The sequence below is a fragment of the Balearica regulorum genome, chromosome 8 (assembly GCF_011004875.1).
Source record: "Balearica regulorum gibbericeps isolate bBalReg1 chromosome 8, bBalReg1.pri, whole genome shotgun sequence".
Classification (NCBI taxonomy): domain Eukaryota; kingdom Metazoa; phylum Chordata; class Aves; order Gruiformes; family Gruidae; genus Balearica; species Balearica regulorum.
Genome location: NC_046191.1, coordinates 15997516 through 16020760, shown reverse-complemented (window position 1 = coordinate 16020760; position 23245 = coordinate 15997516). Strand labels below are relative to the sequence as shown.

At 35.9% G+C, this 23245-nt stretch overlaps 1 protein-coding gene across 9 annotated transcripts in view; it reads left to right on the top strand.

Moving 5' to 3' along the window:
• The window catches only part of TTLL7 (tubulin tyrosine ligase like 7), a 77295-nt gene extending 55352 nt beyond the window's left edge, over positions 1-21943 (top strand). For 8 of the 9 annotated variants that reach the window (XM_075759786.1, XM_075759791.1, XM_075759789.1 and 5 more), the window contains 7 exons: positions 466-661; positions 1681-1961; positions 4867-5001; positions 6754-6834; positions 12300-12460; positions 16420-16593; positions 20047-21943. In XM_075759786.1, the coding sequence (XP_075615901.1) occupies positions 466-661; positions 1681-1961; positions 4867-5001; positions 6754-6834; positions 12300-12460; positions 16420-16593; positions 20047-20167 (1149 nt within the window). In that variant the 3' untranslated portion in view covers positions 20168-21943. Of the gene's footprint in view, positions 1-465; positions 662-1680; positions 1962-4866; positions 5002-6753; positions 6835-12299; positions 12461-16419; positions 16594-16933; positions 17051-20046 lie in introns of all 9 variants that reach the window. The other variant, XR_012836524.1, reaches the window with a different exon arrangement.
• Positions 21944-23245: the final 1302 nt, after the last annotated feature.

Below are 23245 nucleotides of genomic sequence, written 5' to 3'. Positions count from 1 at the left end.
CGTTGATCATTGTTAAATTATAGCTTCAGTTATTGCAAATATCAGTGAGGGATTGAAACTGATTGTAAATGGTATTCTGTATCGCTTGATTTATGATTTCAAACTATAATTCAAATGTCTGGTAGTTTAAGTCATTCTTGAAATAAAATAATTTTCCCCCCTTTTACTGTATTATGCTGCTTTTCATGTCAGAAAGAATTAGGATTAGTGTGTAGTGAATTTAATGACATATTTAAGCATTTATTTTAAAATTAAGGAAAAACTTCCAGTTTAATTTGGGAGGGTTTAAATATGTACAAACTTCCAATCTAATTTGGGAGAGTTTAAATACGTACAAATGAATGTGCCTGAATGAGGAGCCTAGTGTGATAGTAAAATGTTCATTTGGGATTATGCAGGGATTTAATTTGTTGGGTGTGTTTTTTGTGTTGTTTTTTGTTTGTTTGTTTTGTTTGTTTGTATTAGCCATTGTGTTCAATGCCAGAAAGTGCACAACCCTTAAGAAAACTTAAGAACTACAACAGTGATAGTAGCTGTGATAGTGGTAGCAGTATGTCAGAATCGGGAGAAGAAACTGAAAAGGAAGATCACAATGAAAAAAAAGAGAAAAAAGTTTCATATGATCTTGAAGAAAATAAATGCAAATCTTTGGAACGATCAGGTAAGTTAAATTATCACTTTTCCAAGCAATTCTGGCTTTCACGATGAATTATATAAAAAGCTTCAGTATTTTAGAATGTTATCAACATTTGTAACTCATGGTTAAACAGTGGTTTGCTTGTTTGGTCGTCTTTAAAATCTTTTCTAAATTAATGGAAATTGATTTTTAAAAAAGGAAAAAATGAATATTCTTTTGCCAAGAATGCTAAAGAGAAAAATACACCTGGGCTACCACCTGGGCTATGCTTGGAAATGTTGTGAATGTTCCTTGCTCTTAGACTTTTCTTTTTTGAGCAGATGGTAATTTTTTCCCCTGTAAAAGGTAGTCTTATTAAGCTTGAATTTGCTGGAATATAGACAGGATAAAGAAATGTATCTGGACACATGTAGAAGGTAATATATTCTAGATGAGATCCCTGCACAGATTCTTTTTTTTTGTGTGATTGTCGAACATGGTAGATATAGCATGTTATTTTTTGTTTTAGTAGTGTATTGTCTCAAAGAATTTAATCATAAATTACATACATAAAATGCTGCTTCTAAAATTTTATTTTTCATAGCAGCAGCCTTTATTTAGCAGAAGACTGAACTGAAAAAGCTGTACAGCTATGCAGAAGCAGGTGAGGGAGACTGGATCTGCAAATATGGGATCCATCAATGAAATTTTCTCTCCTGCTTCCATATTCTTTTAATCAGGAAGCCACACATAGTAGCCACATACTTTTCGACCTATAGGACGCATGCACTCTGTCATAAATCCGATGCATGTTATAGAGGACTAAAGTCTACCTCATTAAAGCTGACTATGAGGAAGAAATAAATGTTATTATATATTATGTGAAGTATGTACTGTTAGGGTGTCTGACATGACTGACTGCTACATATATAGTTGTTAGTCCACATACATTATAGTAGAACATATGTGCTCACATATTGGTCATATATGTTAGTTACAAAGACTGAAAAATGGATGTTAAAAGAATAATAAGTAATTGCATCATTCATGTAATTTGTCTGCAGGTAGAATGAACTGGAAGCCTTCGATTAAAAATATAAAATCTCCATCATATTCATCCCCCGCATCATCCACAGGTCCAATAAGGCGTTCTGTAAGCTGCCCTCGTTCAATATCAATATTGACTATGCAGTCACAGGCAGCTGAGCAACGTCCCTTTTCAGCCAAAGCATCTCTGCAAATCCAGCGTGCATCCTCGGTGAATAGGTCTCATTCTTTAAACCGCAGCCCATCTTCAGCCAGAGTCCCTCAGACACCCAGCTTGGGAACTATGAACTCTTCAGGGGTGAGTTAACACAGCAGTTGCATTCAAAATGTGTTCTGTTCTAAAACTCAATAAATACATTACTCATTTTACAACGTCAGATAACTTGAGGTACTATAGTCCATGCTATTTTGACAGAAACTCAGGAATATAAGAACTCTAGAGCAGCACATGACTTAGTGAGTGCTAGCTGTGATGTTTCAGTGTTTCTGGTGCAGCAATACGGATGTCATGTTTTGTGAGAATGGAAATCTTAGAGTTTTTGTGACTGGGAAACCTACTCTTCTAAATAGTTTTTTGAAGATAGAGTTTCTACCTCTCTTAAAAAGTTTCTCTGCTTTTTTGGGGGGACTGCTGGTTCTGAAATAAGGATGTACCCATCTTCAAAATCTTTACAGTAACAAAAATACATCAATATTTCAAACCCAGTGTATACTCCAGATTGTACCAGAATAAAATGTTAGTAAGACTTTGTATGAGTGTCCATTGTAGGAGAAGACGTGATTAATTTTCAACCTACTGTACCTAATTCATGTGCACTGTACTACTGCAGTAGAGTTCTACTTCCAAAGTGAACAATTTAAAACTTATAGATAGTTCCTGTCATGTTTAGGATTTGCCACTGCAATAAATGTCTCAGAAGCCATATTTTTTTTTTTTTTTAGAGTGAAGATAAAACTTTTTTCATTTTGAAGCCTGTCCCTGAGACAGACAAGCATTTAGACTCAGGTGGTCTAACTAAATAATTAATAGAATAAATAGATCAGATTAAACACTTCTACCTGTTTAGAATTTGTGTGGTTAGATATAATTTCACAATGTACTTCTGAACCATACATTTTTTTCCTTTTGTGACCAGACTGTCATCCTCTTTGGTATGTCCTTCACAACCCAGGCATTTCTTCTTTTGTGTTTGCATGGTGGGCCACATATCCACTTATCCCTAGGCAGCGTTTGCTGGGGTCAGTCCTCAACCTCATTCTGTATTGTATTGAGTGCTGATGCCAGTGTGTTTCCACTCATGCTTTGGTGCCTGACCTGTATATTTATTTCATCATCCAAATAATTCATCTGGAGATGGGGCAAAACCATATTTACAGCCTTTATTGTGGTGAGCTTTGATTGTGAGAAATCCTTTTGTAATGCTAATGAACTTGCTTCATAGTATTTACTATCTCTAATCATCATTTTTATCCGGTAGAACACTCATTGTCTGTTTTGCCTGTGAGGCTTTGTCTAAATGATGAAAAAGGATCCTTTTAAAATTGTGTGCTGACAGCTTGTGAAATACTCCTTAACATGGTTTTCCATCTTTAAAGTCAGCTAATAGAATTGGAAAGACATTAAGATTGTGTCTTCACCACAACGTGTTAAAGGTATTTTTTATCACATTAGCTATCTCAAGTTTAAAAAGTACCCTTTTATCATCAAGATGTACTCTGAGAGTTTAATGAGACAGGGCTAATATAGATTTTTCTAGTCACATTAAGTCTATATCAAATACAAATTACTGAAAGATTAAAAACAGTCTCTTACCGTCTGACATTAAAAATGGGCTACTCACTTAAATTAACATTAGTAAGAAACCATATTCTGTTTTTCACTGAGAAACCTCCACCACAGAAATGATCTTGATATGCAGAACAATTATATTGGGTGACAGAGCTTAGGTCATGCTTCTTAAAATAATGTGAATGAAATTACTTACAGAATGGATAAGAACTACTCATAATTTAGCACTGTATTGTGAATGGAACTCTGTTCATAATTATTTTTGCAACTAAGAATAATATACTATATATTACTGCTAGAATAAAATTTAAATTCATAAACTGTAACTTACTAAGAAGAAATCATTTGTGCATGATAAAGTATTAGTTTATCTGTCCTTCGGGAAAGAAAAGAGCAGTATATTGCCATTTTTGGAGGCTGCTGAGATCCAAATGTACTAAAGGTATAGAAACTAAGTTTAGCGTAAGTCATTTACTGTTGGGAATTATAGATGCATTATTATAGCAGTTATAAACAAAAATGGATTTGAAAATATTTGCTTTCTTATTATTTCAGCCACATTATTTTATATCATAGAGCAAAATATTTTGTTATGCTTGAAAATATAGTTATCACTTAAGCAAAAATATCCTTAAGTATGTATTGTAGTTCTTACAAAACACTAATATTTAAAATGCCTAAAAATTTTGAATTTCACTCTTGTAAAAACATAAAATTAAGACCACTTAATCTTGAAAATGCAAAAATATGCAAAAGTAAGAAAGAGGATCAGAAATACTTCAATCTAGTGTCCAAGATTTAAAGAAAACCCCAAAACCCTCCAAGGATGGTCCTCCACAGACACTGTAGGGGTTCAAGTTGGTGTTGGTGTAAAAAGCACTGATATTTTAAACAAAATTCTGGGTAATCGAAGACACTGTCAGAACCCCCACTGACCAGAGTTTGGAGCAAAGTGTCCTTACTTTTTAATGCTTCCTGATGTCTTGAAACAATGGCATATAATTGGCATTTTCTGTTAAACTGTTGCAGTGAAGAGCTGAAAGGAAGTTTTTTATGACTACTAATTTCTTTTAGTTATGTTGAGTTTAAATTCAAAGTCTGTTATCTACATTTCAAATTTATATTTTAAATGGTGGACATCATAAATATCGAATATGTATTTGTTTATTCTGTTTCAAACAAACTTTCATTTGAACTGTTTTTCTTGAACTTCTTGACAATTATAAGTAATGATGATGCATTAGTGTCCACGAGACATATGTGTGTATACTAGTTATGTATTAGATATTATGTCTATACGCTTTAATAATATATGTCACCCTATTTAGAGTTTATTTTTGTCAAGGAAACATCTTTGTAATGTGAACTAATGACATGGCTGAAATATTTCCCTCTGCTTCATACTGGTTTTTAGAGTGAGTCTTTGCTGCAACAGAAAACAAAAGAGCAAGAAGTTGCTTTGACAAAAGAGACTCTTGTCATTATCAATGACATGAGAATGAAGTTCCCGGGAAAAACAGATGAAGAATCAAACTTAATTATAGAAGATGTAAGTATCTATAAATAAGAAAGAAGAATTACAGGCTAGACACTTACTGCTTAGGCCAATAAAATGAAGGAAAGTAGAAAGCTCAATTTATGATTCATGAGCTCCTATGGCCTTAAAACTTCTGTAACTCAGCATAATTCCAAAGATTTCAAAAACGTGGAGCTTTGCATATTTTCTGACCTTAAAAGAGCAGCACTGAAAACATTCCTATGTCTTTATAAAATATATGAGAAACAACCAGGAAGGTTAGGAAAATTCAGTTTTTCATTGTGGAGAAAGTTCAAACTTTTAAGTAAGCTAAGAAGAATGTTACAATTCATTAACAGTTTATATTTCATCTGATATTGTTAGTACAGATCCTGACATGTTTAACTTGCTCTCGAATAGGCATACTGGAGAACTCAGAATGGTGTGCTGCAAGGCAAACTGGAAGTTCGCTACTCATAACGAACCAGTCACTCTCTTTGGCTCTTCTCATCTGCCAGTTTACTCATTCTTACATACAACATTGTCCTGAGCCTCATCATTTGGTATCAAAGACATGTGAAACAATGCCCGATCTAAAGGGCAATTAAAAAGCAACACCTAAGATTCAGATATATAAGCAGAAAATACATGGTATCTAAATCCTTTTTAAATATCCAGTGCAAAGAAACTAACATCAGCTTGGAAAGGAAAAAAAGATAGAAGTTCTTTTCTCAGGCTGGTAGAGATATGGAGGGATCTAGGAATTTAAAGTAACACCTGTATTCTGATATAGTAAATGCAGTCCATTATGTGTTAAAATTGATCTAATTCACTATCTGGCCAGAAATGTCCTTTGCTCTGCAATCTTTAAAAATGTTGATTATGTCTGTAGTGATCTGTGTGACTACATCACAGTGGAAAGGAATTCTCCTGTAATGGTGGTTGATTTGGGTGATTCTGGAAGATATCATTCATAACTAGCATATTTAGTTTCTCATCTTAGAAATTAAATGCTTTGTTAAATTTTCTCCTTCAGACATGTGAATGCGTGTGCATTTATGTAGGTATGGGGTGTGTGTGTGTGCACTCCATCTAGTGGTGCTTTCTCATACAACAGATGTTGCATGGTTCTAAATGCACTTACTCATTGCAGAATTCTTTTATAAATTTGTCTGACCATAACAAGTTTCTGATGAGAAATAATATTTCATCATGGAAGGAAACAATTAATGGTATAGTAGTTGTCAGTGAGGCACAAGTTGTCATAGGTCTGGAATAGAATAGAAAGATAAAATAGCAAAATGAAAATAAAATTGTGAGTTCACAGCTCAAGCTATCTTGGTAGCACTTAGATATCATAAAAGAGGAGTATTGCAGTTCACGTGTGATCATGTATAGAAAGGATGTTTTCAAGGTGTGTTTAATGTCCTTTATGCAGCAAAAAACTCACTATTTGAATAGATTAACAGTTACTCATTACTGAACTTACTGCTGTGTTCAAGGAATCTCAGCTGAGTCAGGACAAGTTTCTACCTGCTTTGTAGCATACGACTGTCAGAATCAGGTGTAAAAGAGGGTAGGATTAAACTGAAAGATTGCACATGTCTGTGCAAATGTTCCCCCACATAACAAATATTTTTCTGTTTCTTTTAGAGAAAAGTTCTTTTCACAGAGGTCTTTTAGATGCTTAAACTTTTCAGCATTAGGAATGCCTATGAATGAAATCCCAGATTTCGGTTGGTTTTATGTGTATTTCTTTTATCTTGTGTTTCGCAATGACTACAGATTATGGATAACTGGAAGTATCATAAAACAAAAGTGGCATCCTATTGGTTGGTAAAACTGGATTCTGTAAAGCAACGAAAAGTAAGTGACATATATTTCATTTTCTGAAGATCATCTGAAGTAGACGCATAGCAGTGTTTCTAATGGTGTTTAGCAGTAGATGCTAAAATACTGGCTATTAATGCTAACATATATATGAATTAATTCCATTGCAGGAAATTATGTTGCTTCATATTTAGACAAACATAATTATCCTGGAATATAATTTCAAAAACAGTTTCTTAAAAAAATTAGTCTTCTGAAACACAAACAAATAAATGATCAATGCTTACATACCTAATTTTTAGCAAACATTCTTAGAAGTGTATTGATTCAGCAGATTTGATTGATAAGGGGTAAACCGGTCAGCAGTTTCAGACCAGGCGTATTAAAACTCCATCTGAGTTAGTGATATAGCACTTGGTTACTTGAGTCTTTGACCCACAGTATTACAATAGATCATGTTGAATAAAAAATAGACCTGCCAAGTAAAGACAACTGACATTGTTATAATGTTCAACTAACTGGCTTAGTCTTGCAAAGGACTAATTATATTTGTTTATCATTCTGTCTTCACTCATCTGCTATCTAGGAGCTACTGTTGTGCATAGTATCTAAAGAGGTTTTTATCTGTTTAAAAACTGACATACTGTAGTATGTCAGTCATATCTGTATGTCATATGTCAGTCAAAATCATCTTTGCAGTGTAATATTTATTTTCCTTAATGTAGCAGAAATTATATCTATTATTAATGCTTTGGTGCCCCTAAAGCAGTATTTTGGGTCTTTGCCTCAGTAGCTGACACATTATGTGGATTAGCATATCAGTTCCAGGCATTTAATCTCTGCATGTCTCAGTTTCACAATCTATTTTTATAGACCATAAAAGAAAGTAAATTAATCAAAATGCCACGTACATGATAAATATTATAATTGGAAAAGGTTGGTAGATTGTTATAGAAGAACGGAAGAACAATTTCAGATCCTCATCTCAAATTACTTTTTAGAAAATCAGAAGTATGTTCCTTAGTCTTTCAAATTGCATTTTATTGAATATTGCATTAAATACTTGTATTTACATACTGGATAGAGAAAACATGTCCATTTAATGTGATGTCATATGATAGAGATTTATTTAACTATGCAAGTTAAGTTCAGATATTAAATGGAATATGTGTTCACACAGCTTTCTAAACCTAAATTAGACATGACAAACTGAAGAACTTGAAAATGTAGGAGCCTGTAACTTAATCAAAATTCCTCTTAAACCATGTCAAATGGCAGCACCGATCTATAATTTAGCAGAATTATTTCTTGTGCCATTGATAGGAATCAGTAGAGCAACCAACTTCATTAGCTGAAATTGTGTCATTTTTTGTTCGATATCTACAGCTGTTCTGCTGAATAGTCCTTTGCTTAAAATGATCTCTTATTTCTTTTTAATTACAGGAAAGAGTGCTACAATCCCAATATACACGCACATAGGTCTTTTCTGCTGTGTGCATGTGGCAGTTGTAGCCTTTTGCCCAAAACCAGAGAGAGTCTTAGTGGGAGCTTGTAGAAAATGGTGATATGGAAGAAGAGCTGCTAGGAGGGAGGGAGAGAGGGATAGATACATACATATATACATCAATAACAGGGCCCAAAATTCACACTGCTGCTGCAAGGGAGATCTCATTTTCTCAGCAGAAGTCTTTGGGACGGTTGAAACTGGTGAGGGATGTGTGGCTACAATTGCTTTCTTTAATCTACGGTGTCACAAGCGTGGAAAGAAGTCACCAGATTGGGCCCATCATTGCAACTGAGAAACAGGGCTTTCACACGACTGGTTAAGGTGTCTCTTTCAACCCTTTCCCAATTCCTCTGGGAAGGAATTGCCACAGGGAGGGGGATAAATCTGCGCTTTGATGGACTGAGGGTGTTTACAATACATTCTTCAATTGCCCTTCCTAAGCTCCTTTTGGACATCTGGCTTGATATACCTGTGTCTGTCTGGGGTTTTTTATATTTTCTTTTCAATCTAGTCAGAATTTTGTCCTGTAGGTGTTATTTCAGAAAGCCAACAGTAAGGGTGGTTCTGTCCTTTATTTGACTGGCAGTCATGTAAACCCAAGGGCACATGTACAAAGTCAAGATGATACAGGTTGATATGCCAGGTTGTTATTAGCAAAAACTGTACAAAAAGAAGTGTGGATTTCTTTGCTCTTCTTGTGAGGACATCTTTTACAGCTTAGGAGACTTATAATTCTTGAAGCACTAGTGTGGGCCCTTCATCTTTGCTTGCGCTGGAAATGATTTGCCTTTTTTTTTTAAACTGCTTTTAACCTCAGTCCCTTCCAGCAATCAGATAGTTATTCTTAGAAGGGTAGTTTATAAAAACAGATTAACTTTGACAATGACATTGCAGCTGAGGACTGCCAAATGTGTAAGCTTTTGTTGATTTGAAAGAAGTATGGTTTATATTCCAGTGGGGTGGGTAAAGGAGAAGCGAGCTCAAGGTGGAGAATATTTATGCAAGTAAGGAATCTGTCTCAAAGGTACCTTCTGCAACTTTGTGAAATACAAACCAGAAACTCGGTCCCCTTCACTATACTTACTGGGAAATTCTAAAACATGAGAAGAAAATACCTGGGCAATATACTAGATTTCACAATGTTCATCTCTGGCAGGTATATTTTCTTAAGAATTATTCAATATGATGTAGAAAAATTAAACTCCTGCTCATATTCTTAGTGTCTAATATTCTGGCATTACAGCAGAGGTACAGAAGGCATTTAGAAGCAAGTTGAGAGTAAACTGATGAAATCGATACATGCTAAAATGAAATTTAGTCTCCCAAGACTTTTAAGAAAAAGAGACTTTTCTATGGGAGGAGTTGTGACTGCTTTGTGTTACATCACTTTACATAATTTCTTTAAAAGTGTTTTGATGGTTACCAGAGCGTCTGTACATCTTGTTTTGAATACACTCTTTCATAACATCTTGTTCTGTTACACCTAGATAATTGGTTATGTTAAAGTAAATGATGTAAATTAAAATAAACAGAAAGATGAAGGCAAACTAGGGAAATTAACTTAGAAAAATGGGGATGTAGGTTTCATGAAGTTCCAGCTCTTGTGCAATGCCTTGTCTCTTTTCTTAAATGGATGATTGAGGCCATGTTTGCAAATTAAGAACAATTAACTGGGACATTTTCCCCTCTAGCATATTGGCAACAACAACACAGTAAAAACAGCAAGAAAGGTTTTTTTTGGGTTTTTTTTTCTTTTTTTTTTTTTTTTTCCTCCTCTCTAGAGTACCTGGCAGTCTGCAGCTTGCTTTAAGCAGCAAGGTTCAGTCAGTTTTCTTCAACTCCAGGCGCTAAAGTAAAAGAAAAGGCTCTGCATTGGCATCGTAGTTCTTAGTTCATGTCTTTTGGACTAGCAAGACAATCTATATGGCATGGAATTCTTTTGTTTTACACAGGGAGATAAATTACTATTAGTCAGTATAACATTGCAAAGGTTGATCCTTTATGTAATTTAGGGACATAGTTGGTTCAACTGGGTGTATACAGTCACAGCTACTGGGCATTTGTGTGGGAAAGCCTTAATCAGGCAAGGCACAGGGAAGAGCCTGCTTGAGAAGCATTAAGACAGTAGGCTAACACTGCTAAGGGAATGTCTGAAAATCTAGACCCATTCCACAAGCGTGGGGCAGTCCAAGAACCTGAGTTTAACTCCTACAGTCACTAAACAAGATCACCATCCTTAGGTTTAAATTTACTACTGTTTTTTATCTCACTCTTTGGGAGGAAGAGACCACAGGTGGGGCATTAGTGTGTTAGACACCTGCATTTGTAAAGATTCCCAACAGAGAGGACAGCATTGTATTCATATTGGGTGCATATGTGCATAGAATTAGCACAAGACCTATGCATGCAGACTAATCCTAGGTCTTCAAAAAAGCTTAAATAACATGTCAATGACATATTTCATCGAGGTTGTCATTATTAGGCATCTATAGATTTTTCTGCCCCTTAAGCATTTCTCTTTACTATGCAGCTCCATTGTGCTATCACCAGGGTTTTCTTTATTTATGCTTTGTTTCCTTCATCATGTCTAATCAGACTATTTACAAACAACAGTTTGTTATGCAGGACCATGCGACCATGCTTCCATACTTTACTGTTTTACTAAATCCCCTTCACTCTTGAGAGTCAGATGTTTCACCATGTAAATTGGTTTATCATGCACAGCTTAAAGTTTCCTGGGCAAGTACTGTACATTCTAAATCTTAGAATTTGGAACACCTTATACCAAATAAGTGAATAGTTCCATCGGTTCACCACCCACTTGAGTCTGACTGTTTTTTTGGAATATACAGTTTTGCAAAAGAAACAGTAAGGGTGTCCTTTATAGGAAATCATGTTACTTTAACTGCCTTTTTTGTTAATAGGTTACATGCCCCATAGGCTTTTTTTTAGGACAGCAGATTTTACACTGTTCAGAGTGCCAGTGTGGGGCCTAAGTACTACTTTGGTCACAAAACTATTCTCAGCCTTATTAATAATATCTAAATAGACAGAAGCCAAGACACTCTGGAGCCTGTTTCTCTCCGGTGATTATGGAGGGAACCTAGAGGCCCAACTTAGGAGAATGTGCAGATGTTTAAAAGCAGGAAAGATGAATCCCACCTTCCACATCCCAGTTCAGTGGGATGTGCAAAGGTGTATCCAAGAGGACTCCGATGAGTGGGATGTACGACCGTCTGTAAGCGTGTGTGTTTGCGCTGAGCAGCTAAGGCTTACTGGGTAAAATTCTCAGTACTATACTGAATGCAGCTAAGCGTTTTGTTCACCCACATCTTTACACACTTGCATTTAAATGTAGTCCGAATATAATAAATCCATTGCATTTCTATAAACAATGCTATTTAAAATATCTTGGTGATTATTTTCTTACTTACTGATTTCACTACACTGTTTCTTCCATGAAAGGTAAACTAAAATGGTTCGATCTAGGGTAACACTGACCTTAAACAGACGTTAAACCAAAATCAGTTTGCAGCTTTTCAGGATGTTTTAGTTCTTTATAAAATAAATGGTATTTTAAAAGGGAGTGGGAAAAGAAGAAGAGATAATCTTCAAATCTTCAATATAATATTTGGGTTGTTAATTATGTTGCATCTAGTCTGTAATTGTATCCATTTTGTTTCTTTTTAAGCTCTTTTTGTCATTTAAACGAGCTAGTATTGAACAGACTGAAAAAAATAGAAATGAACTTTTCTGTAATAAAAATAAAATATTTTGATTTGGTTTTGCAAAATGTTATTGACAGAAAAAGCGTATCATAAAAGTTTGCTGATGAATGCACAGAAATGAAACATAGACATCTGTGGGAATTTATAGCTATGCAGTCATCTGTGTGCGTGTGTTTGTGTGTGTGTGTGCAGTGAATCAGTGAACAGTTGGTTTTAGGCTTTGCAATATGCCTTTGCTTTGATTTGCTTGGAATACTCTTTCCTAGGTTTTGGATATAGTCAAGACAAGTGTTCGTGCAGTTCTACAGCATGTCTGGAAGGCTCCAGACATTGAAAATTTACATCTATACCGTCTCTTTAACCGTGTATTTAATCGCTTACTTTGGAGCCATGGTCAAGGTCTATGGAACTGTTTCTGTAATTCAGGGTAAGCCTATTTTTCTTATCTTAGTCTTCTTCATAAATTCACAATTACAGTCAATGCTGGCATACTTTGTTGCTCATTTTCATTCAAGAGAATGCTGTAATACATTGAACTTGTTTTAAAACCATCTAAAGAGACAGTATAGTTAGAAATCTAATAATCTAGGCCAACCATTTCAGTAATGGAATCAGACATTTAGTAATGTTTTTAGAAATACAATAATCTAAGGGGAAAAAATAACTAATTTTCAAAATATCTGAACTTTAGGTCAACTCTTTCATTGGATCATGCACAGTTTCGAGGCCAGACCACTGTAACTGTCAAATGTGGACTTAGCATCAACAGAAATCATTGTCATATCTATTTGAGCTTAAGACTTACAAGGGAAGAATTCAGTCACAAGTACAGCTGACATGTCAGTTCTGTGACAGGTCAATATGTTCTTTACATATAGTAATTTGTCATATGTAGAGAATGCATATAATGCACTTGTCAATTGTTTCCCTACAAAATGGATAACAAGAAGAGGAAGGATCTCAGAGTATCAAAAGGTCATCAGTTTTTTGGGTTTTTTACCATTATCTTCTCATTGCTGAAGGTTTGCTGTTGTGCAAGTCATTAGGAGTCTTCACATTTTTTTCACTGAGACAGGCCATGGGAACATGCAGATGTCAGCCTTAAGATTTGGTAGGTATTTGGGAATGCAGCACACTCTAAAAGTTAAAGTAGGGTGAGAAAATGTTCGTGTTTTTCCAGCCTGAAACATTTTTTGTATAATCCTCAGCAGCCACGGGGTTCCTTCTTCATGTCAGCAGAGCTGTGTGAAATCTTCAGTCTAAGCTCAATTTTTGTTTTCATAAAATATAATAATTACCTTTCCTTTTAATAATGCTGTTATTATTTTGAATTTTACTTTTAGTGTGCAAATCTTCTAATATGCATGAAAATTTTCATTTTGGATTGTTTTTTCTCTACAAAGCGTGTTTTTTGTTCAAAACCTTTGAAGAACTCTGCTACTCACTTGGCTCAGAAGAGTCTTTAGCCAGCAGAAGACTTCAATGAAGAGTAGGATTTCTCATCCAGCAATAATTTAATTCATGTAGAACAAGACTCTGCTGACTCAAAAGTGGAGCTAAATTCTTTGACAAAGATCCAGTTCCTTGTAAGAGGAGTTGCTATATAAAAAATTCTGAAAACACTGTAATAAGTAATATACAAATATCCAGTGTGTGTAGAGATCACTCTGCATGTAATATACTTTTTTATTTTATCTTATTTTTTGGGGTCGGAAGGGACCTTAAAGATCATCTAGTTCCAACCCCCGTGCTGCAGGCAGGGACACCCTCCACTAGACCACGTTGCCCAAAGTCTACTTAATAGAGAATTCACAGAAGAAAACAGAAAGGCTGTGTGTACTTTCCAAGCACGTTGTTTATTCAGTCACAAGCATCCTTCTTGCCATGTAATACCCAACAGGCAACTCATGACAGCACCTCTGTAGCAGAAAGGCCAACTTTTCATCACTCTTTCTTAGAGTTCATTGTGCCCCTTTAAAGAACAGATTGGAATAAACATAGGGCATGTGTAGAATTTGGGGAGCATGTTGGGAAGGGGTATTAATGTGCTAATTCAGAAACAACGTGAGTATATGAACATATACTGAGTATAGTACTTTGACTATTTGTAAGATACATGTCTTGGGAGAAGAACAGAGCTACTAGCCTTAAGGTTTCCTCTTGCTGGTTAGATGTCTGCTAGGCATATGCCATTGTAGCAAAAACAATGAACAAAGAAACCACCTCAGTGAAATAACCACGATGTAGTGGTTTCGTAAAGCTACGTTTGTTTTACTGTAGAATAAACAATTAAAATTAATAAGAGAAAACTGATAGAACCAGTTGACTTCAGATGGTTATAAAAAGAATACCACATAATTGACAATCTTGCACAATCAAGCATAATACTGTCTTCTGGATCTGGTGAGGACTCCATGATTTCTTACCAATGTATGGAAACTAAAGTTACAGCATAACAAATTAGGCTTCCTTAGGTAACAGTACCCTGATCCCTGTTGACTGCAGTATAATGGAGTGTGAGTTGAATCTGTGTAGCATATGGAAGAGGTTGCACAGGCACATTTATATGAAAGCTCATTAAAGTTTACATATATATTTCCAAATGTCAATCTTTGTTATTAGGGTACCTGTATACCACTGTGTTCATAATCGGCCATAGTTATAGCAGGCCACGTATTATTCTTCACTGATAAAACCCCTCATAACTGTAGGAAAGTGATCACAGACCTCAAAGCCCAGAACTTATTGAATTTATCAGGAGAGTTTCTTCCACAGGATTTTGGAGATTTATGGATTGAATTAGAATATAATTATGTGTAGCACTGTGAATCTGTTGAACGAATGTAATACTTAGAACTTCATCTTGTTGCTTTCTACCAACCGTCACATGACTTCATGAGGAAAGAATGAAGACAATAGATTAATTTCCATGTAAAATACATGTGGAAAGTTCCCAGACAGGAAACATTACTGAGAAAAATATATTAAATAAAATAGTAGCTCTTTGAGTAGTAGAATTATTCTCTTTATGAAATGAAACAGTTCTGATGCCTTATAAACAATATTTTTTAAACAATTCATTATATATGGATAATAATTAATGAGAAATGCTTGCATCACTTGAAAATTATTTGTGCAGTGGAAATTCTGTAGCACTGAACAGTTTCAGCTGGAACATTTCATCTAGACTGAGGAGTCAGGCTGAAAACTCAGTTAGCCATACATATAGCATATCTCTTAGTCATTAATGTTCATAATTCCATCCTAATACAGCATAATTTAAAAAATCTCACTAGGCAGAAGTAAACTTGCCCGTTCTTGGATGTTGTTTTAAGGAAACTTCCTACACCAGGGAAGTGAAATCTACTGCAACAAGGCTGAATCATGCTGGATGTTATGCTGAAGCCAGATGCAGCAAATTTTCCTCTCCCTATGAAGTGCTTCTTTCATAAACAAACAAAAACCCTCAAGCTTACAAACCATCTGTGCTACTGGATAATGTTTTGACAAAAACACAGTCTTCACAGGGACCATGTTGCCTTTAAAACAGGTGTAATGATCTGTACTCTGTTCAGAATTTTGCACAAACAGAAGTGTTGAGGTGTATGCAAAGAACTATTGTCATCCTCTGTGGTGAAACATACCTGGTTTACATTGGTATGGTAGGGTTTGGATTTTTTAGAAAGAGAAATGGCTTTCTAAGAAAACAAAAGCATGATGGTCTGCATTTCGAAAAGGAAGGAATGCTTCTAAAGATATGCTTTGCAAGTTGCACTTAATTGTAGAAGACTAACCCCATATGACCAGATGGAATAATAAGTAGTATTTGAATGACTAAACTGAGAAACTCTCCTCGTATGATTATTTGGATAAGGAAGCAGAGCACATATTAATCTCCTGTAAATTAATTTCATATTTGTTTCTTAGTATCACGTACTTAAATTAGAAAAAAAGTATTATTATGCTGTGTAGACATTTAGAAATAATTTATTATTTTTATTTGTTCCTTTAATATCACATTCAGGTGGTAGCCTGTTAAAAATAATAAGTGGGTTTTGTTATTCCTGTTGTAAGACACATATACAATTATGTGACAGTAAATCTTTATGTGCTAAACCTAAGTAATGGCCCTATAAATGCTTTAGGGAACAAACCAAGTGAAAAATGGCTGTGGACATTTCACATATGAAGATTAACTTCTTAATTTGTGTTTTGTACTCAGCATCTGCCAGCATTTGTGTTAAATAGTATAGAACTTTCCTGTGAACAGGCAAGGTCATGCTTTTTTTTCTTGTTCCTCTATTGTTAAATCTGATATAAAGCAGCGAAGCTCTCAGACTGCAATTTGTGACAGAAAACCTGAAGTTGTGTCTTTTTCCGTAACAGGAGCTCGTGGGAAACCATATTCAATAAAAGCACAGAGGTGGTGACTCCTGAGCAACTCCAGTGTTGCCAACGAATAGTACAGCTTTGTAAACACTGCCTGCTGGTGGTTTACAAATATTCTTCAGATTCAAGAGGATCCCCAACTGGAATTAGCTCCCACTGGGATGATACAAGGTATACGTTTCAACATTCTCTTCCTAACTTATAATAAGTATAAAGGATAATATTGGAACAAGTTTCAGTCTACATTGCTACCACTATGCTCCTCTTTAAGCCTAGTTCACTATGTATTTAAAAAACCGAAAAGGCAAAACTCCCAACATTTCCCTTGATCCTGAGTTGCTATTGTTCTAATCTCTCTAGCCCACCCATGAAATGCTGCTAAAAGACGACTAGATATACACATTTTGTGTGAATCTACGCTTACTAAAGTCTTGGTTGCCTACTGCCCAAGGAGCTGCAGCAAAGGCTTTCCATAAAGTGAACTGAAAATTTCCTTTCTTCCCCTTCTCAGATCCCTCAAAGTCCCTGATTCCAGATTTGCATTCCTAGAGGTATCCTAACATGTATGATACTTCTGGCTTCACATTCGCAGTGGGATGCTATAGGGGCACAGCTCCAGCCAGGTCAGGTAAGTGCCATCTGATTTACTGTATTGCACAGTTTTGCAAAGTTGATTTCCAAAACCTACAGATTGAATGTTTCATTATTTTATCTTACAGAGTATAAATATTTTTTTCAAACCTTGCAAAACAGCATCATATAGTAAAAAATTATTTGGCACTTACCCGATTCTCCATTGGCTGGTTTAGTTCTCCAACTGGATACAATAGGGATTATAATATTGTCAGTATAGGGATTACTGAAAACGGTCCAAATGTGACAGCCAACGATCTGCAATTTAACAGTCGTAGGTGGAGAATTAAATGTAAGTTTCAAATTACTTAGATTCCAAATTCTATCCATAATAGCAATTTGAATTATTATGTATATAAACTTACAAATGCTTTGTTTATATAAAACATCTTACAGACATTATTTCATAGAAGGGCTTTATGAGTTAAATGTTATGTGAAAAGCAAACCTTTGATATATTATCTGTTAAACTTATTTTATGACTTAATTGCTTACTTGCTATATCTCAGACTAGTTATTTGATACACTGAACCCATTTGTTATTGTCATGTGGATCTTAAGGCACTCTAACATAATTTAAAACCAACCAGAAACTGAATTTGTTTGGTCACAGAGAAAGTAGAAGTATGTTAGCCACAAAACAAATCATATTTGATATTAACATCTACCAAGCTATAGCAGGAGTATGGTAAAGTCATCTGGATTAGCTAAGACTAGAAAATCTTCAACCTTGAAGTTTTTATTGCTTTTACTGTTAATACTACAGAAAATTTTTCATCATGACAAACCACAAACTATTCAAACTGATCGGATTACTCTAATGTACTGCAGCTAACAGGCTGGCATTTGGAAAGCAGTGAAAGGGATGGTCCATGGAACGTTCTCATCTCCAGTTTCTGTGTTTTGTTGGACGCTGAATGGAAGTTTATTCATAAACTTCACAGGCTAGAGGAACCTAAACCCTCTATATCCTAAATATCAGTATGACTTCAGCAATGGAGTGTCATGACAACTCTGATGATTAAAGCTAGAGGTTTTATATTAATCTCCACAAATGTTACATCTATACTGCGGATACAGCAATATGCTAGTTAACCATGATATTCTGAATTTGTGAAATGAAAGATACATATGGAAAGAAATGCTCTTGCCCATTATGCGCCACAATTGTAAGGTAATGAACTATTTTGCTAGAAACGGGAGAACCACAATACTGTTTCACTTTTCATCTAGGTTTCTGTTTTTAAATGATGTAAGAAGCTGCACTACTAATAATAGTTTTCTTGACTGTAAAATTGTGTGAAGTGCAAGAAGAGATCAGAGTACAATTTAATAAACGTACAAGAAGTCATTTTTTTTGAGACTTTATAAAATCTGATTTGAAGAACTTTGTTTTTTCTGAGCACAAACCAATTTTTTTCTTTGTGTTTATGAAACAAATGTTTGTGAAACTAAAGCTTTCAAAGATTACAAATAGGTATCTCTTTAGCTGGGCAAATTTATTTGTGCAGGGAGAGAGAAAAACATAATGAAAGCAGCCACAGAGTTGTTCTTTTCACTTTTCAAATTTGTTCTCAATCCCATTTACTAACTGTAAATCCATGAAGAGAATGAATAGGAATATTAATGTAAAAGTGTATTAATGTCATTTTTTTCCTCACAAAATTAAAAGTGTAAAGAAAACAATAGGAGAGCTCAAAAACTATAGCAAAATCTCTTTAAAAGAATAGCTAAAATCAAACTATGTAAAAAGTCAGACTTTTCATATTTTGATAAATTCACCTATATTATAAAATTAAAAAAAAAAAGCCATCTACTGCTAGATCCTTACATCTTGCTAAATAATCTTATCTATTAGATGGCACATTCTCTGGGAAGCATTAGAGTTTTTTACTGTATCGTCAAGCAAAGGTGTAGGACTCAGGTGACGTAGCGAACTGTCAAACTCACCACCAACCCATACCAAATCAGACTTTATTTTTTTGTAAATTGTTTAAAAAATATATTGGTGATAATATTTTTATAACAGCTCTTCTCAAAGCTTAAACAAACCAAATGTGCAGACTTTCTTATACAGATTGTCTCCCATTGACAGTGTGATGCTGTTTCTATCCATGTGATTACTAGGATCAGCCTTTTAATTTATTCATCATTAATCAGTATGATTCACTAGAATGATGCAACAATTTTTAAGCAATAATTTATACAATGTGTTGTGTTAATCCATCCTAACATTGACATAATTCATTATGAAATTCTGATTTAGTGTGGATGTCATTTTTGCACACTTACTGTACTCATCTAATGACTTCTGCAATTAACTATTAGGAAATGATAACATGAAAAGATTTAAGAATGAATATTAGGCATATGATAAATTATTGTTTGTAATATTACATAAAATACAGGCTATATAGTTGCCTGAATTTAAAAGGTAAATAGTCACTGATGTGATTACTAGGTTGTAGCATCATTGGCTCTTGCTTTACTAGAGTAGTGATGATAGCACATCTATTTTTAGACGATTAGAGCTGGAAACAAGACTAAAAATTTCTGGTTTTTTCCTAATCAACTTTTTTTACAATGCAACTTTTTTTAACCTGGTTAATATCAATTGCGGGTTTTACCCAGTTTAAACCGAATAAATAGTAATATAATAAGAGAGAACAATGGGTGAAGTATTAAGTTTTGGTAGTAGTGTTACACAGGATGCCATTTTTTCATTTATCTGCTGGCTTTAAACATAAAGGACTGGAAAGATGTTTGATCCTCATACAACATCTTGAAATTTTGCTAAGAGTTTCTCTGAGTTTAGATCTGTTTCCTGAGTTAGCTAGTGCCTAATGCCCTGTGTGTTTTATAAATAGAATTTATTGTACATATTTTCTTGCATACAATGATGTTAAGGTATGGCGCATGAGCAACTAATTCTTTTGCTCTTCAATGTCACTTTGCCTGTAAACTCTGCTATGTTTTTCATCTCCTTTCTAGGTATTTATTGCCAGGACCTTCACTGTTCATCATAAAATCATCCTCGTCCAACCTTAGCTGCAGTTCGTCTGGAATGCCTCGCCCTAACATTTTGTTCACACACAGATACAGTCACTTGTGAAGAAAAGGAAAGTTGCTCTTCTTTGTAAATAATGGCACTCAATTTTTTTTTTTTCAAATTAAAATTTGTGATGGAGCTAAATATAAGCACTGTTATATATTTACTCCCATATTACAATAACATTTAGCTGAAAACCTACTGTAAAAGCATAGCTTTTCTGGAAACATAATAAACCTCGTTAAGTTGTTTACACACACATGTGAATGTGTAGCTCTTGCTAGGTTTATAAGTATTTCCTTCCTACTAGAAATGTTATTTTTGCTGCAGAATATATAAAATGGAATTGATCTTGAAGATCCTATTACAGTGTTACATTATTTTGTAAGTACAATACGTTGACTTGAATATTATTTATTGTAAAGTATACTATTTACTGTCTCAAATGTAATCGATCCTTTAACAAGGAAGATGATTAAAAAACTGTAGTAGAACAGTAAAGCTGCAACAGTCATTGAAAATAATCTGATAATTTCTTGGACATGTTTAAAATAATCCCCAAAACTCTGTAAGCCAAACCTAAAGCAGACATCATCTTATTTCTTCTCAGAAATTACAAGATCTATTTAATGCTGCTATTTTTCTTAAAGGACATGGTATAGTATTTTTTAGCCAAAGTGAAGGCATCTAGTACACAAACAGTAAAAATGTCAGTTTAGGCATTCAGTTTCTAACTGGATTCTTGTAATAAAAGGGAAGCTGGCGTTTGTTACCAGATTGTCATTCACATTACCTATGTTCTGTGCCTTTAGGTTTCCTTTGGGAGCAAGCAGTCACCTTCAACTCGCACAAGCATGCATAGTGCATAGTTTTTCTGCTTTACTGCACAAGTGGTAAAGCAGACATTCTTAGGAAATATTGCAGCTATAATGTATTATTTCAACTGAAACTAATTGGTTTGTTGTAGTTTTTAGCATACAGTCCAGTACCTACTGTAGAATGTATCCTTGCAATGGGCAGGATTTTTCTAGGTTGCTAACGCCTTGAAATGTTGGAAATCTAATTCATTAGAAAGTTCTCATTCAGATTCAGCTTCCTGGGCCTGGCTGAAGGGCGCAAAAAGAAAATGAGCCAGAGCAGGAAGCAGAACTTGTAACCTGAAAACATCATTCAGGTTTTGCTACGTACACCCATTCATCCTATTCAGCTTTGTGCTATATGAGCCTTATTCATTATAGAAATAATTATTAAAAAAAGTTAATCTAGAGTTAAAAATTAATTAAGTTTTTTAACTGAGTAAAGAACAGAGTAGTTATTATTTACCAAAGACTTGTTTACTTACCAATCATGTAACCCTGAGACGTGTTTGTAAATTATCAATATATTTCAGGTATACATAAAAAAATAATTAGGGGGTTAATTATCCTCAGGAGCAAGTATGTTAGAAGTTTTTGATATCCAGAGATTTAAGACAAATTTAAGAGACTTAAGAGATTTGAGACTGAAGTTGTCTGGAAATGATTTTTTTAAAATTTTAGTCATAGCATATATAAAACTAGGAATTTGGGTGAGATTTTTGATTCCTGAGCTGTAGTGCCTCAGCTCTAGAACTGCAGGATACATGATGAGACTATTTGTAAACAATTTAAAACACCTCTTGAGATTAGCCAGATATAAGTAGTCTTCTGGTCTGGAAAAGTCTTTTTCATTTTTGTGGTAATACTAGTTTAGTAATATAGTATGTTCACATTAACTGTATATCTCTTTTGGTCCACACAGTGAGTTCTGATAAAAGCATACTGTGGTTATCTGTAAGACCTAATAAAAGCTGTAAATTCTTTCTTCTTGGAGCAGACTTCCATTGTATTCTGCTTTTGGCCATAAGGATAAAACCAACTTCCAGCTTACCTTGCCAGACTCAAACAGAGCCTTAGGATAGTAGGCCCACATGTGCTCCCCGCCCCCCTTTTTTGTCTTCTTTTAAAGTACATTATGATCTCTATTCTTGGAAGCGAGTGTTGGGACAGGTCAACCTGCATAGAATACTCTGCCAGCAGAAAGAGGGCTACAAGCCATACCTATGCGACAGGGACAGAAAAAATTACATTTAGCATGTACGAAAGTGAACCAGGTGGCTGGTTCATGTCTGACATTACTTAATATCTTCATATTTCTGATAACCTTTCCTAAAGTGGCACTGTGTTCCTACTAACGTGTGAATCAATGCTTTCAGAAATGTAATGCTACACTTTCCTGCCAGCTCCTCGGAGCAAGCGCGTCTTATGGCCTGCCCCTACAGCTGGCTCCAAACGGGGCCCTAGGTGGAAGCATTGACTCCTTTCCTTCCACAAACCCGCCGCATTTCCTTCACCAGCAGGTTAAGTGGTGCTAGTAAATGACGCTTTAAATAGCGGTTAGTTCTGGCCCGGGGCTATTGCAAGCACCTCTGGGGCTGAACCTTCAGCCTGAAGACCAGCAGATCTGCTGACCCCTGTCTTAGCCCCACCATCAAACCTTTGCTCGGGAAGCGACTAATTAATCAAACATGAGGGTGAGACCAACATCCTAAATGCCCTTCATGATACAACAGGGTATCCATCGTATTGCCAACTTGTATGGGAGTTGTAATGAGAGGGAGGAGAGCCCTGGTACAATGTTTACCGTAGGCTGACCGCTGCCTGTTGAAGACACGACGGCAGCGAGGCCGTACGGCTCTAACGGTGCGGGGTTGGTCTCACCCACTCGAACGGGGTCCCCGACACAGGAACGGGCGCGGGAGCCGTGACCTTCGGCTGACAAAAGCCGGCGGGGCCGGGCGGCGGCGGCGCGAGCGCACCTGGGCGGCGGCGCGAGCGCACCTGGGCGGCGGCGCGAGCGCACCTGGGCGGCGGCGCGAGCGCACCTGGGCGGCGGCGCGAGCGCACCTGGGCGGCGGCGCGAGCGCACCTGGGCGGCGGCGCGAGCGCACCTGGGCGGCGGGCCCCGCCCCGCGGCTGGTTCCTCCGTACGCGCCGGCGGTCAGCCGGGAAGAGCGGCCTGTGCCGGGCGCTCCTCTCCGCCGCCGCATTGTTGTTGTAATTACTCTGCTTGGCGCGGGCGGCGGCCGCCCCGCCGGCCTGGCCGCGCCTGCCCCTCCCTGCC